Source organism: Dinoponera quadriceps, unplaced genomic scaffold (genome assembly GCF_001313825.1).
Source record: "Dinoponera quadriceps isolate SergipeBrazil2010 unplaced genomic scaffold, ASM131382v1 scaffold1252, whole genome shotgun sequence".
NCBI lineage: Eukaryota > Metazoa > Arthropoda > Insecta > Hymenoptera > Formicidae > Dinoponera > Dinoponera quadriceps.
The window spans coordinates 238,506-255,047 of NW_014555363.1; the positions used below are offsets into that span (position 1 = coordinate 238,506).

The 16,542-nt window shown below is 43.5% G+C and overlaps 1 protein-coding gene across 4 annotated transcripts in view; it reads left to right on the plus strand.

Moving 5' to 3' along the window:
- Positions 1–16,542, plus strand: part of LOC106744017 — a 47,337-nt gene that overhangs the window by 22,653 nt on the left and 8,142 nt on the right. For all 4 annotated transcript variants that reach the window (XM_014618403.1, XM_014618404.1, XM_014618405.1 and 1 more), the window contains 3 exons: positions 9,751–9,858; positions 10,441–10,605; positions 11,850–11,947. In XM_014618403.1, the coding sequence (XP_014473889.1) occupies positions 9,751–9,858; positions 10,441–10,605; positions 11,850–11,947 (371 nt within the window). The remainder of the gene's footprint in view (positions 1–9,750; positions 9,859–10,440; positions 10,606–11,849; positions 11,948–16,542) is intronic.

A 16,542-nucleotide genomic window follows, 5' to 3' on the forward strand; every position in this document is an offset into this window, starting at 1 on the left:
TGGGGGGGGGCTCGGTAAGGCCGCGCTAAAACAGCCGGTATTCGCGCTAGTTGTTACGTACGTGCGAATTACGTGTGTTTACTGCCGGCGGGACCAACGTCAGCGGGTAACCCCATTAGCGCGAATTCAGCGTGGAAGAATAAAGAATAGCGCTTGACCTTTCTGTGCGAGCGAATCTCGCGTGGGTGTTTGCACCGCGTGCCACCCCATGGCTCATCTCATTTGCGGCGAGAGCATCGGTTTTGTTTTCACCGTATGCGCGGGACAATGGTTGATGGAAAAATAGTCAATTAGCTGAGCGCGACCACGCGTCATTCGCAGCGTTTACGCGAGCGGTTTTTGTGCGACGCGGCTCCTCCGCTCGCTATGAAAAATGCCAGACATCGCGCGGGGAAGACGATGCCGGGGAGCCGGGCGGTTTCAGCGACTTACGACATTCGATTCGCGCGAACTATTATTCGCAACTCGCGGAGAAGTGCGCGCTCGCGCGAACACCGTAGGAATCGGTATAGCGAAAATCCACCGCTGATACTTTACGCTGTCGGGCACTTCCGGCATCGATACTTTAGTATCTTTCATGAGCTAGGTGCCGATATCGCCGAGAGAATTTTCCTGTTCGCGTAGGAAGCGGTATAGCGAAAATCCACCGCTGGGGGACGTTCAAATTGTTTACACACGTTTGTCTCGAAACCTTTATATTTTATATTTTTATTTTGAACCCATCTGTTATTATCTCCATTGTTTTTTTTTTTTACTAATTTATTGGACGCCTACTTCTCGAATTTTTAGCTTTATTCCTCTTATTAATAGTCGCGAAACAGACACGCCATGCCGGATCAAATCTGATATCATTACTCGCCACTTTCTATTATTTCTTAGGTAATTGTCTGATTCCGCGTCTAAAATGACTCATCCTTCGAGTGAAATTACATGAATTTTTCCTGATACCATCGCGCGACTACGATTTTTGTAAAACTTAAGTAACTGCAGCGCTCCGACGGTAATTTAAGAAAAGATACGGTAATCTTTTGTTAATTACTTTTTTATTCTATTTTCATCACACGGGAGTCTTCAGTATTCATGGAATACTTTATAGTATTCATCTCTCCGCTGATTACGCTCTTTCTCCGTCTAAGCTGTTTTTTTCTTCTCCCGTTTCTATAAAAGCAATTATGAGTCGGAATTTATGTAGATGAAATTAATATAGAACGAGGGGTGAAGCCGTGCGTGAATTTCTATCTAATTTTGCAAGGTTAATAATAAGGAACGTGATAACGCAATTAGCAGCAAGCGGCAAATGCAAAATTTAAAGGACATGTAGAGAATGCCACTTGGCCGCAAACAGCACGGCTAATTATCAAATTCCTCGTGATTTCGTAACGGGCGTAGGCGTGTCCTCCTGCAACGAATAACGGCGCTTGACATAATTATTGCACAGCCAGCCGGTGGAAGCGTAATTAATGGAGAGATTCGGTCGACAGACTCCAGACAGACATGAAAATATCCGAGGATGACTAATAGGTGGACGAAATTCCTAATCGCCAACGGATTAGCCGGCCGAGACGTCTGGGACACTTGTGTGACCTACTAAGCGATGTACGGCTAAGAAATTACGAGTTTACGGAAAAAATGAATATCACCTCAAGACTCATATTCTCATAAATAAGCAAGAACATTGCATCTTCGTTATTCAAGAATAATTGTCATGAATTGAGAGGAAAAATTTGGAATGGAAAAAACGATATATTCAAACTAAGAATTGCGTCGGTTTGAAAGATATTGTTCTTCCTACCCAATATTTTTTCCTGTCAATTCATGAAAATTACTCCTAAATAACAACATGATATTTTTAGTGGAACTATAGTTCTTTAGGTAAGCAAGTTTTGTTCATATGAGATTAGATATTCTTACACATTTATATATGAAAATATGAGTTTGAATTTATACTCATTTTTTTTCTGTGTATCATCGTAATTTAGAACCATTCCGTGTTTGTTTGGTGTTAAACGATAAAAATTGATAAACGACAATACGCGTGTTTTTCATTTTCATAATATTTGAATTAATTATAAACTTTCATAATTTCATTTACAACGAACATTAAAATACAAATCACGCGTGATATCTAGATAACGCGATAATTTCCGTAAGAATTTCCGTAAATTCCTGTTATAAAATTCCAGTTTCCGTAAGAATGTTCTCAGCAATTTTACGATTAGGCCATTAAAATCGATTACCTTTAATCCATTTTGTGAGCAGAGGATATGAAACTGAACCGTCGGGAGCGATAGAAAAATGTTGAACGCGATTAAACTTCGCCAATTTAATCGCCGCATCTCGCTAAACCGCAAAAGTTGGTTAAACGAGTTCCCACGACACTCTCGTTATTATCATATTTCTCGCGATGCTGGGAACGATTAAAAATAAACTTTACCTTAAACTTTATTTTTCGAAAAAATATAAATATGTAAGGCGGAAATAAAAAAAAAATTATGACCGGAAGGTAACTCGACACGAGACCGATGGATTTTCATCGGATTTCTCATTTAAAATATTCTTTGGTTTTCCTCGGGAAATAATGGAGAGCTATTTCAAATCGTTCGATTTAACAGGCACGCGTTTTCTTGTAATTTACCGCCTATTAATTACCGCTGCTTTATCGTGTCTCTGAACCGGTAACCATTGTAATTGAATAATAACAATCGGAATGAGATAATTATTGTAATTTTACATCTCGAGTGGACGATGAAAGAAATAGCGACGCGCACCCACAACAACGAGCACAGATACGACATGTCGCGGGATGTAGGACGAGACTATCGATTTTGTCATCACGAGTCTTCCTAAATCTGTCTGTTTTTTAATCATCGCTCCGCTCGGCAGGGTCTACAGATAACGTATTGACATATATACCGTATTATATATATCCTGCCAACCTCGTCCCGAATTCCAACTCGAACAAGATACGAAGTGATTTACCGGGATCGTTTATATCGGCGATTATTTATCCGGGTGGAAAACATAGATATTCGCCGCTCGAGATGCGATTCCATTACGCGGAAATAAATAATATTACGCGCCATCCAATTAATATCTCGCGACACTCGCCCGCTCCGATGTAATTACATTTTAATGCCAAATCGACACGTCGCATCGACTCAATGGAGCGCGTAAAAATACAATTTCACGTTCGCCTTTAATCGCGGTGTTTCTTGTGTGAAAAAAAGTACGGACTGACGAATAATCAGAGATTCGTGAAACTGTAATTGTCAAACGTCCGATTTATCCGACGATGGCAAACCACGAATGTCGGTTGAAATTTACGACTCGACCCCTCTTTATTTTCCTTACTCCAAATTCATCGAACGTCGAGTTAAATCGGAAACCGGCATAAATGATTTAACGCGCCTGGCATTGTATGATGTATATTGCTGACGGTGTCCCAGCGCAGCATCCTGGTTGCTCCAGGTTGCTCCGTCATAATGCTCCGGATATTCACTCGTGGCACTGGCATTGACACCGGCACCAACACTCACGCACATGCAACTCGATCGCAGAAACAAGCGTTGATTAACGCGATATCAAGGAAAATTCAATGTTTCACGGGCCGACGAAATCTTTCCGTTTTAAAGCGAAAATGATAACCGACGCACACGTGTTACGCAACGTACACGGAATGTACGGGAAATACTCGGGAAATACGCGCGACACATGGGAGCAAGTTTGACCGTGTTGTTGAACCGGTCCGGTATGTTTTGAAAATGTCATCACTCGGCCGTTCAGTGGCGGACGATGGTGCTTGGCGATCGACGGCAGATGACGTGGTCCTTTTTTGCCCGTTGTTTTTGTACTCTCGTGAGTCCCGTGTAGCATCCGGCATCATGTATGCTGTATCATTCTCCAGATCGAACATTGTTCAGTTTTACACAAACAAGATGTCTGACGGCGATATGACGGATGTCGCATTCAGTGATGGACATTCTGTATGAGGTGAAAACCGTCATAATTAGAGCTAACATAATCCTATCACACATTATAATTAGAGTTACTTACTGCGATTTTCAATCTTACGGGTTATACATAGGACTGAAAATCGTGTAATTTTCCCTCTAGAGAATAGCATACATCGTAATGTGTCAGCTGCAGCTGCGAATTTGTTATAATTTGAAGAACCACTTTTGCGACGAAGAGGAAACGCTTACCTTTTCTTCATTCCTTGAATTTTCTTCGCCAAACAAGAAAATATGATAAAAGCAATATCTGTACATTTTCGTACGCTTAACGCGTCCGATAATGTTGAATCTTACTGCGTTCTTGCTGTAGCCAACGGCTAAGATAGAGAAATGTTTTGCGATTTTCCAATTATGCGGCAAGAAAAGGAAAGCAGTTTCATTCGGCCCATTTTGCAATTTACTTTGCATATAGATGAAAACGTTAAATCACACCTTGCGCTTTCAGCACGGCGATGTGATTTTCTTGTTAGTAGACAAAGCACGAAGGTGCGAAGATTTTCATAGTGAAGGTATTTTCACATTAGAGGTGCTCGCGGTTGCGAAAGTTTCCTTAACATGCGATGGATTGTATTAGTATCACTGCTTTTATTTTCTCGCATAGCACACCGGATATATACTTACCGGACGTGAAACGACATTTTACGTAATTATAAGAATTACGGAGTATTTATAATGCGGTGTATGTGTGTGTGTATGTCAACATGCAATCGTATCTCGACGTTATTTATAATTAATCACGCGATTTTACGGAAATTACGAAAGTGCACGTCCGTTATATTAGACAAACAACGGCGGCGGCTCAATGCAAACACGTCGCCGGAAATATGCACGGCAAAAAATCAATGTGACGATTTCACTCGCGAATATTCACATCGACGATTAATATCGGCAATTTCTAAAGCGACGGTATCGTAACGCATTAATTATAATAAGCTTCGAAAGGCTATTATATTTATATTAATAATTATGTCAGCGGATAAAAGGAGTGGAAATATAAAGATAAAATTGCTCTCTTTACGTAACCACATGAGAAAGATTATCAAAGCGATATATTCGGATTTTGCGTGACACATTTTCACGAACCTCCCTTTCGTGTCTCCTGAGATAAAAGGGACGAGCTGCGTTATTTAATCGTGCGCTAACGAGTAATATTAACGTTCAGCGATAGTTTTCGCGCGTTAACGAGGCGATTCATGACTTTCCGACGAATTGTTACGTAATTACGCGGCTCGCAAATTTATCACGCGAAGAATTGGCGAGCAGCGGGACAGCTCGCCAACGATGCGCGACGGGAGGATGGTGTCACGTCCTCCCCCGTAAGGCTAATGAAACGGAACATGTTCGCCGAATTTCGCCTGGCAAAATACGACCGCGAGGGTGTTGTTGTTGCTGCTGCTGTTGCATCTGCCAGCATCGCGAGTTTATAGAGGCGTATATTCGCACACCGTACGTATAAATTACATCGTGATGCGGCATGGAATAATTAGGACGACCCAGGGACGTATATGTGAAGATTGAATTGACTATCCTCGGTTAAAAGAAATTTATTGCCCGCCGATAATACACAATCGAAGTTGAGATGAAGACTCTGAGAAACGGACGCGAAGAAATCAAAGCGCGACTCGAGGACAGACTTGAAATTGAAATGACATCAAATGAAACAAATATCAGGATTTGAATTGTGAAATAAATGATTATGGAGCGATGATTACGGAATGATAGTTGCATCGTAATTATATCGTATAATTAGCGCTTTGGTTCGATTTCGCGTAGGATGAAAGCTTCCCGCGCGTCTGCGTGGAAAATTTTCGCGTGCGCCCCTGCGGGGAGGCAACGCAGAGTGGGATCGCAGGCCGGTAACGACCTCGCATTAACCCTTTGCACTCGAGGGCTCCGGAGCGGAGCCATTTAAAATTTGTCTTCAAACTCTAGGGCTCAGCTATGGAGACAATGCCAATAGCAAGAGCGGAATATCCTATATACAATAGTTTTTACGATTTGTCTTTATGTTATGAACTGAATGCCTTATGTTATGAACTGAAAGTTATTTGCATTGTCTCCATAGCGGAGCCCTCGAGTTTGAAGACAAATTTTAAATGGCTCCGCTCCGGAGCCCTCGAGTGCAAAGGGTTAANAGTTAATATTCTTTCCGCTTGAAAACATGCATCGAGCCTTTCGAGGTGCATTAAGCAACCCGTCGGATGCGTCATTGAATGTGCCGCTAAGTAATTACGGGTGCCGTCGCTTCCGGGAGCGTCCGCGCTACCCTAACTGTTTCGGCCAGCGGAAAATTATCGCCGAAAACACGTCGCGAAATGAGGTGTCTCCTGAGGCTCCCCCAAAACGTGTCGTCGGACGATGACAATTTGTCAATTCACTACGGCGAATTACTTCGTGTAATTTTGACCACGTGCTCGGATAAACAAGCGTGATGTGCGCGGCAAGCGGTGACGCACCGCGATTTTTCGGCTACTGAAAGCGTGAAAGCTGTTCTCGTTGGAAGAGAAATTAACATGTAACAATATTTAATATTTGCTACAATTCGAAAAAGTTGACGCACTTAATAAATGCTGTATGAATCATACGGAGCTCTTTTAATTCGGATGTTAACTCGGTATTAACTCGCTGTACTGTAAAGCCAAATTATTCGCGTAATTCTAATATCCTAATACGAAAAATTTATGGTAATGTCGACACATTTGGTGCAATTTATTGACTTTTACATATTTATGTATTCTTTACTGAGATGTATTCTAAACTAAAATATTTTTTTTATTTTCGCCAGAAAATCGCTTCGAACTTCAACATTTAACATTGACGTCCTAGCGAGTATCTATCACGTTACGACAAATACCGGTGACTTCGATGACTTGATTCGCGAATCTGTTGGGAAAAATCACCAACCGATAGCCACTTGCGATGTTCGCTCGCAGCGCGAAAACTGGAAATATTTTGCTTGTCGAAGAAAAAAAAACAGTCTCGCGGATAATATTATTTTTTCCGTGGGATAAAGTAGTTTACGTTTCGTGCAGTTCAAATTGTTAAACAAACAGTGGAACTTAGCAGATCCGAGCGAGGATTTTATCAGACCTACCGACGACGTGTTGCGTAATGTTTACACTTTGGTTCGCTCTCGACGCGAGTGTAAAAAATCGATTATAATCATCGAGTATTAAAGGCCAGCCGCGTGATTTGCCTATTGACGTGTTACGCTGGCGATATTAATCGCGAGTGGCATGAAATTCTCACGCACGCTGGCTTTGCAACAGCTCGAAAAGATTATTATCTCACACGCGACACGTATACTTGTAGATTACTTCGCAATATTTGTGCGAAGACTGCTCGACCCGCCGTGAAAGGTGACTTCGCGAATTGCAGACTTTAGCGCGAAATTTATTTCCACAGAATAATTTCCGCAGATTCAAGTTGGCACGTATTCGAAGAATGTAGCCGAGAGCGTATTTGACTAACTGAAAGGACGATGGATAAAATAACCCGATTATATCCTAAAATTTGTTTCGTAAGTTATATATATGATTTTACATTTTCTAGATCGCTGAATACTATAGTAGCATTTTATCCGTTTAAACCCGTGAAAAAGTGGTCAGTATTTTTTTTTAATGAGCCGAAATAAGTTACTTTTAATAATAACCCGGTTAGCGACGGTTTTGTTCCAATTATTATATTACTTGTATTATAATTTCTTAACCCTTTTAGTGCCGGGCGAAAAAGAGGTGCTTATGCGAAGATAACCGGCCGATTTTACTAGGATTTGGTAAAAGGCTCATAAAAACCAAACGAAAAGCAATATTTAAAAATTATTTATTTTAATTCTCTCGTAATGAAATTAGACTATTTATAACGTATTTTAAATTTATTTTGATAGAGATCTCTCGCAATGCGAATAGTAAAGCGCTACAAGGTGCGGGCCGATATATCGGCTCTGGCACTTCTCGCCGGTGTAGCAGGAGCCGATATATCGGCTCCCGGCACTAAAAGGGTTAAAGAATATTTCTTAAAATAATTATATTTCTTCAAGAAATTGAGACTACCTCTCGTAATTGAGTCTCCGACTAAAGCGTCAATAATATATATATATATATATATATATATATTACGAGAGGTAGTCTCAATTTCTTGAAGAAATATAATTATTTTAAGAAATATTCTTTAAGAAATTATAATACAAGTAATTAAATAATTGGAAAAAAACCGTCGCTAACCGGGTTATTATTAAAAGTTATATTTAAAGTATATATATATTATAGTTAAAGTATATATATATATATAGGGAGAGAGAGAGAGAGAGAGGGAGAGAGAGAAAGAACAAACAAACCTGAAAAATAGCGAACTCTTATGCTGTGAACATGGGCAGAAAATTGCGTTTATCGCGATATCTCGCTTTCTTCTAGGAAATGTAAACATATCGCATATAGTTGGAGTGTTCAGTCGATGAGTTAATTATACTACGAGATACATTCAAATATAAATATTGAACGATATGAATAAAATCGATGAGAAATATTCGCATATCGCGTATTTGAACGGAAGGAATGTTTTTCTCGTAATAAAAAATGATTTTATCAGAAATAAATATTTTACGAAATTATTATATTAAATAACATCCACAATGGGTTTGTTAAAAATCCAAGTCTATTATTTCATACGTCCAAACGTTGTTTTGCAAAGGAAATTTTTTTTAATGAAAAAGTTCGGAATAAAATATTCGCGTGTATTATTCGCGACGTAACCGCGATTAAATTTACCATCGTTACGGTTGCGTGGGAATATTCGTCGACCGATTAGTGTATCGAATCGTCGGTGCTTATTGAATCGTGCACAAAGCACAGTTTAACGAGGGATCCGACTTTCCTCTCGGGACACTCGATGATACACGTGTAAACATTATTTTCAATGCGAATATCGAATTTCGCGTATGCGGGTCCGTTCGACGAGAAACGCAATTTTTATCTCACTTCCGCCTTGATTCTTCATCAGCGAGGGAAGCGCAAAAGAAGGGGAGGTGGGGGGTGTCGCGCATTTTCTCTCTTCCGGAACATCGAGCGAGATGGAACAGGGGCGTTATGCGGCAGAGATCACTCACAATGACGCGAGTCGAGTTTACGGATCGTTTGAACGGGAAAACGAGCTCCACGAAATTGCGGTTTCCACTTGTCCGAGCGTCCGTTCGCCTGTCTGTCCGTCCCGTGATCGTTTCTTCGTCGAGTGAAGGCGGGAAGGACGCTTCCCTCGTTTACTTTCCTCATTTCCTCGCCCGGAATTCGGGATTACCGCCGAGACGGGGTATCTTCCTGCGTAAACACATCGTCGTGATGTCGAAATGCTATCAAATTTTCGCGATATTCCACGATCGAAGAGGCCGCTGGGATCACAGGCGTTCAATTATTTCCGATTATCGAGCGTTAACTTTGCGTAAACTTGAGGATAAATGGATTGGCGTGGCGTTTTTTTTTTTTCCTTTTCTCTCCTTCCTGTTTACAATTTACCTTAGGCCTGTTCGATTCTGGCTGAACTAATGTTGATAAAGAACCAAGTTCCATTCCGTTCAACGCTAAGTTATACACTTGTTTCATCGTTGAACGAAGGAATCGTTCTTGCCGCCTTCACTTTAAAGGTAAAAGGTGCAATTTAGCTCGACTGAAACGGACAAACTTCTTATTTCGCGGTAGCGAAGATAACGTTTTTATCGTGTAATTTCCCGTTTGTATTTTTGCAGCTGGCACTGCCGCGGAGAAGGGTTACTTCGGACCATGGAGACAATGCAAACTCCTGCTTTACGGACGAGAGTGGTGCGGCCAAAACGTCTCCAGGTTTCAACCAGTGTGTAAGTTTTGTTTCATGTATGAGACCACGAGAAAAGCATCGGTATCTCTGAATACTTCCGCGTGAAAATATGGGTTAACATATTTTCCGCGCAGCTGATTATATTATACCGTGTTAATAAATAGCTTACGCGTTTTTGGACATGCGCGTCGTACAATTAGACGACGCTGATCGGCTGGATGTCACCTAATAATTACAGCCTCGTTGAGCATCGCGGAAAAATATTTCGCGAATTTTCCATTTGATCTCTGTTAAGGGATACGGTCGCACAATCGGTGAACGCCAATCGGGAAATACCCCGTATATATGCAAGGTGTGTTCTTTTAATCTTAATTTATTCGGAAGCGACAATAAAGCAGTGTGCGACGCGCGTATTCGTGATGTTCCAATTGATACAAACCGCCATTAATCATTCTCATCTTTTCCATTGCTCCGTTATTTACTCATTACCCGGGATACCGCAACGTTCGAAAGGTATAAATTGATAACGGGGCTGAAAGCGGGGCGGAGCAAAAATCCGACGAGGAATCGCAATGGGACGCGATAGAATTTTGACGGAGAATTTCTCTTTCCTTTGTTTCAGTGGCTGTGTGGGTGGCGGGATTAGCCGCTGCCGGCGCCTCCGCCCTTTTGGCGATTCTGGTCGCCCTGGCTGTGCTTCAATTAGCGATGGCTTCCTCCGCAAAGCGAGTTGTAATTTCGTACAGCACCGCCGTAATAGGCAAAGTCGCCCTGGCAACGTTAGCGAGTGAGTACGGAATTTTCACTGTCACGGTACGAAGGGGAAGTTAAGCCGAGGTGAAACGAAGTTACGGCTTCGAACGGAGCAGCGTGCCCCTCGTGTTTTACGACGGCGGAAATGATGTAGCAGATAGATAGAGATTAGATAGAGCACAGTTGTGGCAGTACAGTTACAAATATCAAATATTTCCCCCTCAATGCAGATTAAACGCATCCGTTCTGGTTTTTTTTCACGAAATTTCGTAATTCGGTGTGGAAAAAAAATCTATCATCCGCATGTAAATTGCACGTTGGAGAAATTCACATACGATACAATTTGAATATAACTCCGTGCTCGGAGTATCGGGCTTCTTTCTTCTCCGTTTATTTCGCTGTAAATCTATTATTATCAAGTATGTTATGTATTATCGTTTAACGCATAAATCAATGCTATTTTTCTTTCTCCCTGTTGTTAAATATTCCTTGTCGTTATTCGGGTTGCGGTCGTTGTTAAAATTCGCTATTTATCCCGCGGGATAATTAGCGTCGCAAGCGTTTACTACTTACTGTTTCTCTGTCATTACGTAATGGACTAGTCACTGTGAGTCAAGGCCTTGACATACGAAAGCATACGAATAATCCGAATCACGTTGTCACGTGGAAATTCTGTCGATCCGCACGTACGTGATTTCACAACGCATTACCGACAGTTCGACGGTAGAATTACCGCTCGTATTCTCCCTCCCTCTCCCTTCCTTTTGTCAACTTACTAGCCTACTTACCTTTATGCGAGACATCGAATATCCATGGTAGATTACGTTACGGTAAAGCGATATATTCTAATACCGTAAGTGTACCGTGCCAGTCTCTCTCTTCCGCTGCGTTAATGACTTCGCGTGTAAATTAAGGAAACGCTGAGCACGTACCCACGTACCACTTCCGACGTTCGACTTGTTTTAATTATCGAATTAATTTAGTTTTAGCAGTATCTCAATTAATCTCTCGCGCCAATAAAGAGGAGCATTTATTGCAGAGGTAAATATTTCGCTGGACTTCCAAAACGACTCTTAGTAGTTCTATTGAAGGCGCGAAATCTTATTCACGTAAAATTTATGTTTTAATTAAGTTAACGAAACACACCGTGTGAATTCCTTTTTTTAAAACGGAGCTGTATATACGCATACACATACACGCACGATGTAAACTATTAGTTGCCTGAGCGAGATATAGGATTAGAAAGTTATAAGTCGTGTCGTTCGATGCTTTTTACAGCTGCGCTGGCAATCGTGGCGGAGAGCCTCTTCGCTCTACAAACGGATGACCGAGCCAATAGCTACGCCGTCACGAGAGGAGAAGCTTTTTACATGCAGGTAAAGTATACGATGACTCGTAGAAATGTATTATTTATTTCTCTCTAATTGATCAATTAATTACGCGCACAGTGATTCTCGTAAGAAAGGCTTTAAAACGGCTAAATCCTGGAAGACTTGCGAAAAATTTTCTATTTTCTGGCTAGGGGACAGATGATTCTAGAAACGAAAACACCGCTTCAGAGGAAGCACGACTTTTCACATTTTTGCTAACACTCACCGAAACCATAAGAGATACTGAAAGAAATATTGAATATTGAATTTAATAGCTTTTCATGCTTCCTGATATCGTAATAAAAAATGAAAACTCATCTGATATGAGAAACCAGATTTTCTCTGAAAGGATGCTTTCGTCTCGAGGACCATTTTTCAGCTGAGAGAAAATGAGAATTTCATTCATAGAATAAATTCAACACCTTCCAATACAGACCTTTCGTTCGCGTCTCGCGATGAATGCAACCCACATAGCTTTCGCCGTTAATTTTGCGGAAATCGCATTTTGCGCTTCAGAAATGGACGCGATAATTTCGCGCCTTCGACGAGTTTCAGCACGCAACACACATCCGCTAATGTGCCGGTAACGAGTGTCCTCCTAACTGACCTCTCGTCTTCACGCATTAACGCGATGCCGTTAACAGACGAGGCAATTTTCGATAGACGTCCGCGATAGGCTCGTCCTCACCTCGTCGCATTTCTAATTTCTTCCGCTTAATCACCGCTAGCGACACATTGTCCGGCCAAAGCGATTCACCGCGTTTTCGAAACCTGTTGCACGCGGAAGCGGAGCGCCTCGTTTCGTGCGTATCTACGATTACGCGCACAACGACGCACTTGCACAGTGACGCTCGAACTGTGCCAATTAATGCGTCACGTTACGCAAAATTCTAATGCCAAGTGTTTTCTTTCGCACGAAAATTCATTTTAAATCATTCTCGCTATATTACATTCAAAAGTGATAAGATTAGTGTTGTGCAATCAATATATATACCGTGTTAACATTTGTCGAATTTAGTAAATGTCAAAGGATACGAATAATTCGGAAAATCGCAAAGATACGAGTCGACGAGAGCGTATCTCTCATGGCTTGGCAATCCTTCAGCAACAGCAAACTGATCTTAGATTCATCGAAGGAGTCGCCATGCCGGTAGGAAGCGTGCCATTTCTGCGACATCCTGTGTATAGTTAGCTACGCAGGGGAAACTGTGGCTCGTCCGTTCGCTCGTCTGGTAGCCGACGAGAACGATTTATGTGTCAATTTCCTGACGAGGCGACTCGTCGTCACGGGGGCAGGTGCCGCACTTCGGCGCGAAGATAAGACCCCGCTTCAGACTTCAGAGAACAGATGGCACTTCACTTACGGAACGTGGTTGTTACGCGTGAGGATAAAAATGCTCCGGTAAAAATCGCAACCGGGAGTTGCCCGCGCGGAGGAGCGGAATAACGAAAGATAAGAACATTACGACGTCGTTGCGGGCGTTTATCTGCCCTCAGACGTATGGAAAATCGTGTCAAGGCGCCGCGATCTACGTTTCGCGCGGACGAATGGACCGCTAATCAGCGCCGCTAAATACTGCTGACTGAGAAATGTTGGGAGTTCAAGCGAGAACCTCGGCCGATGAATCGTCGCTTTTGCCGCGTCACCTCCGTGAAAACTCAATTCAGCCGCGGTTAAGTCGATTTAATAGCGATGTGCGGACTAATGAAGGAAATTGGCTGAAATATCGCGCTCGCCTCGCGAGGAGTGAATAGTTGTTTTAATTGGACATCGATTTCCGTGCAACGTGGCAGCAGCGGCGTCGATTGCGGCTACCGTTGCTGCATATGAAAGAACGTCATGTTTTATGAAACCGGAACGATAACGTCGCCAACGCACCTCGAGAGTTTGTTCTTATCGCGAAGACGGCGGCCTCGGGTTTCTCCCGATGCGGATGAAACAGTCGCGACGGTTGTTGCAATCGACGCAGTAACATCGCCGGACTCCGTCGAGGAAATACAGCCGATCTGCGTTTCCTACGGCTCGCGATAATTTTGCGAAAAGTTCGCCAGGCCGATCCAGATTTTGCTCCGGACGAATTCGGAAATTCACGGCCGTCTCGATATCGAACAAACGAGGATGGAGCGCGACTGAAACGCGTGAGTGAAACGTCCAACACGGTCGAAACTTTCGAGAAATTTCACTTAACTCGCGAGAGAGTTCCGTTTATGTAAAATTATACTAATCTGATAGAACATGACAATAATATGAAAAGCTACATTTTCCGTATAACATCTCTCTCACATAAATCATATAAATGAAGTAACATATTATCAAATGAGAAGAAAGTGACATTATAAAATATCACATATATTATGTGCACAGAATTATAATATAAAAACTTAGCGGCGTAAAATTGCAAATATATTTCACAGAACTGTAAAATTGCGGCGATCTTTTCATATTATAAAATACGGGGGCGCTTTCTCATTTCACTGCTTCGAATTGACGCTGAGTTCGAGAGCTTCAGCGTGCTTGTGGATCCGCGTCGGGTCGCAACGGTGCGAAAACAGCACGCGCGTAGGCGGCACGCGACCTCGTGGCCGCTCTCTTTCCGCGGGATTAGTTTCTTGGAAATTGAAGGGGGCGAAACGATAACGAGAGGAGCAACACACGCGGTCCGGAGTCTGGACCAGTCAATTCCGCCGGTGCACTTTCGCTCGCGTGCCGGAGGATCGTCAAGGAGTCGGACGGAGGTATATCCGAGCGGGGAATTAAACGCTCAAAGGCCACCTGATCGTGAAGCGAGCTCAGGTGTCCCCTTAAGCCCCTCCGGCGCGACTCACTTAGTATGTGTGTCGGGGCACCTACGACTCGCGGATACTTTTAAAACAATGAGGCGACATTGGCGGACCCGCAGTAAGTGTTTCGGTGTCGATCGTTAATGAGTCTCGCCGTGTCCTCCTTCTCGGTTCTGCGACGAGTGAATATCCTTTTGTTCGGCTTCTCTCTTCCTCTCTCTCTCTCTCTCTTTTTCTCTCTCTCTCTCTCTCTCTCGCTCGCTGTCTTTCTTTCTCAGCTTTTTGTTGCGTTGCGCACGTTCGAATATCTCTCTCTTTCTCTCTCACCCTCTTCTTTCTCCCTCGTCGTACGAAGCTCGCGGCTTTTCTTAGCTAAAGCTTCCTTCTATCTATAAACTGAGAAAAGAGAACTAAAGAAGATGTAGCATCGTGCCGGATCATCGATTGACGGCCGGTGTATCTGCTAGCCGGCGATGATGAGCTGCGTCCGCTCGCGCGCAAGTACGAACTTCGACTACGGGAAATTGGTCTTGTCGAGAGAGAGTGAGAGAGAGGTCGCGTCGTCAACAATTCATCGTGATGGATACGAAGGAACGGAAACGAAGTCTCCTGAGACGGGCCAAGGATGAGGTTGAATTGGACAGGATGAATAAGCAAAAGCAAGGCAAGGTAATGTGCCACCGCCTCGAGGGAGAGTCGAGGTAATGTTCTCGCTTTTGCGTCCCGGCGACATTGCGTTAGCGCGGCACGCGCGGTATAATGACAATAATATTGTATTACGCGTGAGAGAGCGGCGGTTTCTGCGCTGAGAAAATGCACGGACGGAAGAGAGCGAATTACCGTCCACCGTGACGGTTCGGCCGCGTGGCTCTCTCTTCGCCACGTGTTTACGCCCTCAAGTTCAAGTGGAAAATCCCCTCGCTCGCTCGCGGGGGAAACGTGCCTCGGATTAAATCAGAATTCACGGGCGAGCGGGCGAAGTGCGAAATAATTGCGGGTCGACTTGTGAGCGCGGTTCTCTCCGAGAAAGAGAGAGATATTTATTTAAATTTATTTAACTATATGCGAACGGGCGCTCGCGGGAATACTGGATAAAAAGGAGAAGAGGAAAAAGGGATAGAAACGAAGGAGAGAGAGGGAAGAAGAGAATCGTCGTGGCGCGCTGTTATGTAACCAGCCGCGGCATTTCCGCGCAGCGGCGTTTTTTTATCGGGCACAATGAAATCGCACCGCCCGTATATATCGTCCGCGCGTAAAGCGGCGGTTAAATAACGCGTAAAATGAAAAGCTGTAAAAAAGGCGGTCGCTCATTGCGAAACAGCGTGATGGACGCGATAAACTCCGGTTTGTCCGCGCCAAGTGGCCTCCGTCGTCCGGAGTCGGTCATATTCTCTCTCTCTCTCTCTCTCTTTCTCTCCTCCTTTTTTTCCCCTCTCCTTCTCCGCCTCCCACTTCGATCTCTCGCTGAAACGTTTCCGCCGTCTTTCTCCGCGACTCTCCTCCGCGCTATCGCGCGCTCAGGGCGTGACTCGGTGAAAAGGGCCTCGTCGGACGCGACGGGAGAAATAAGCGATCGAGCCGGGAACTGACCGGTGCCGTTCATGAGCAGCAGCAGCGACAACAACGACCGGGGCACGCTTCGCTCTCTTTTGTCAAGTCCCTCGTAAGGGAGAGAAAAGCGTCGCCACCACCGTCTCTTGTGGAGGGATCAAAAAGATACGGCGAACACCGGCCGGTGAGCCGGATTAATTATAGCGGTGCAACAACAATGACGCGCGCGCACCGCTTCTTTGTTGGCCCTAATTAAATTCCCACCCTCC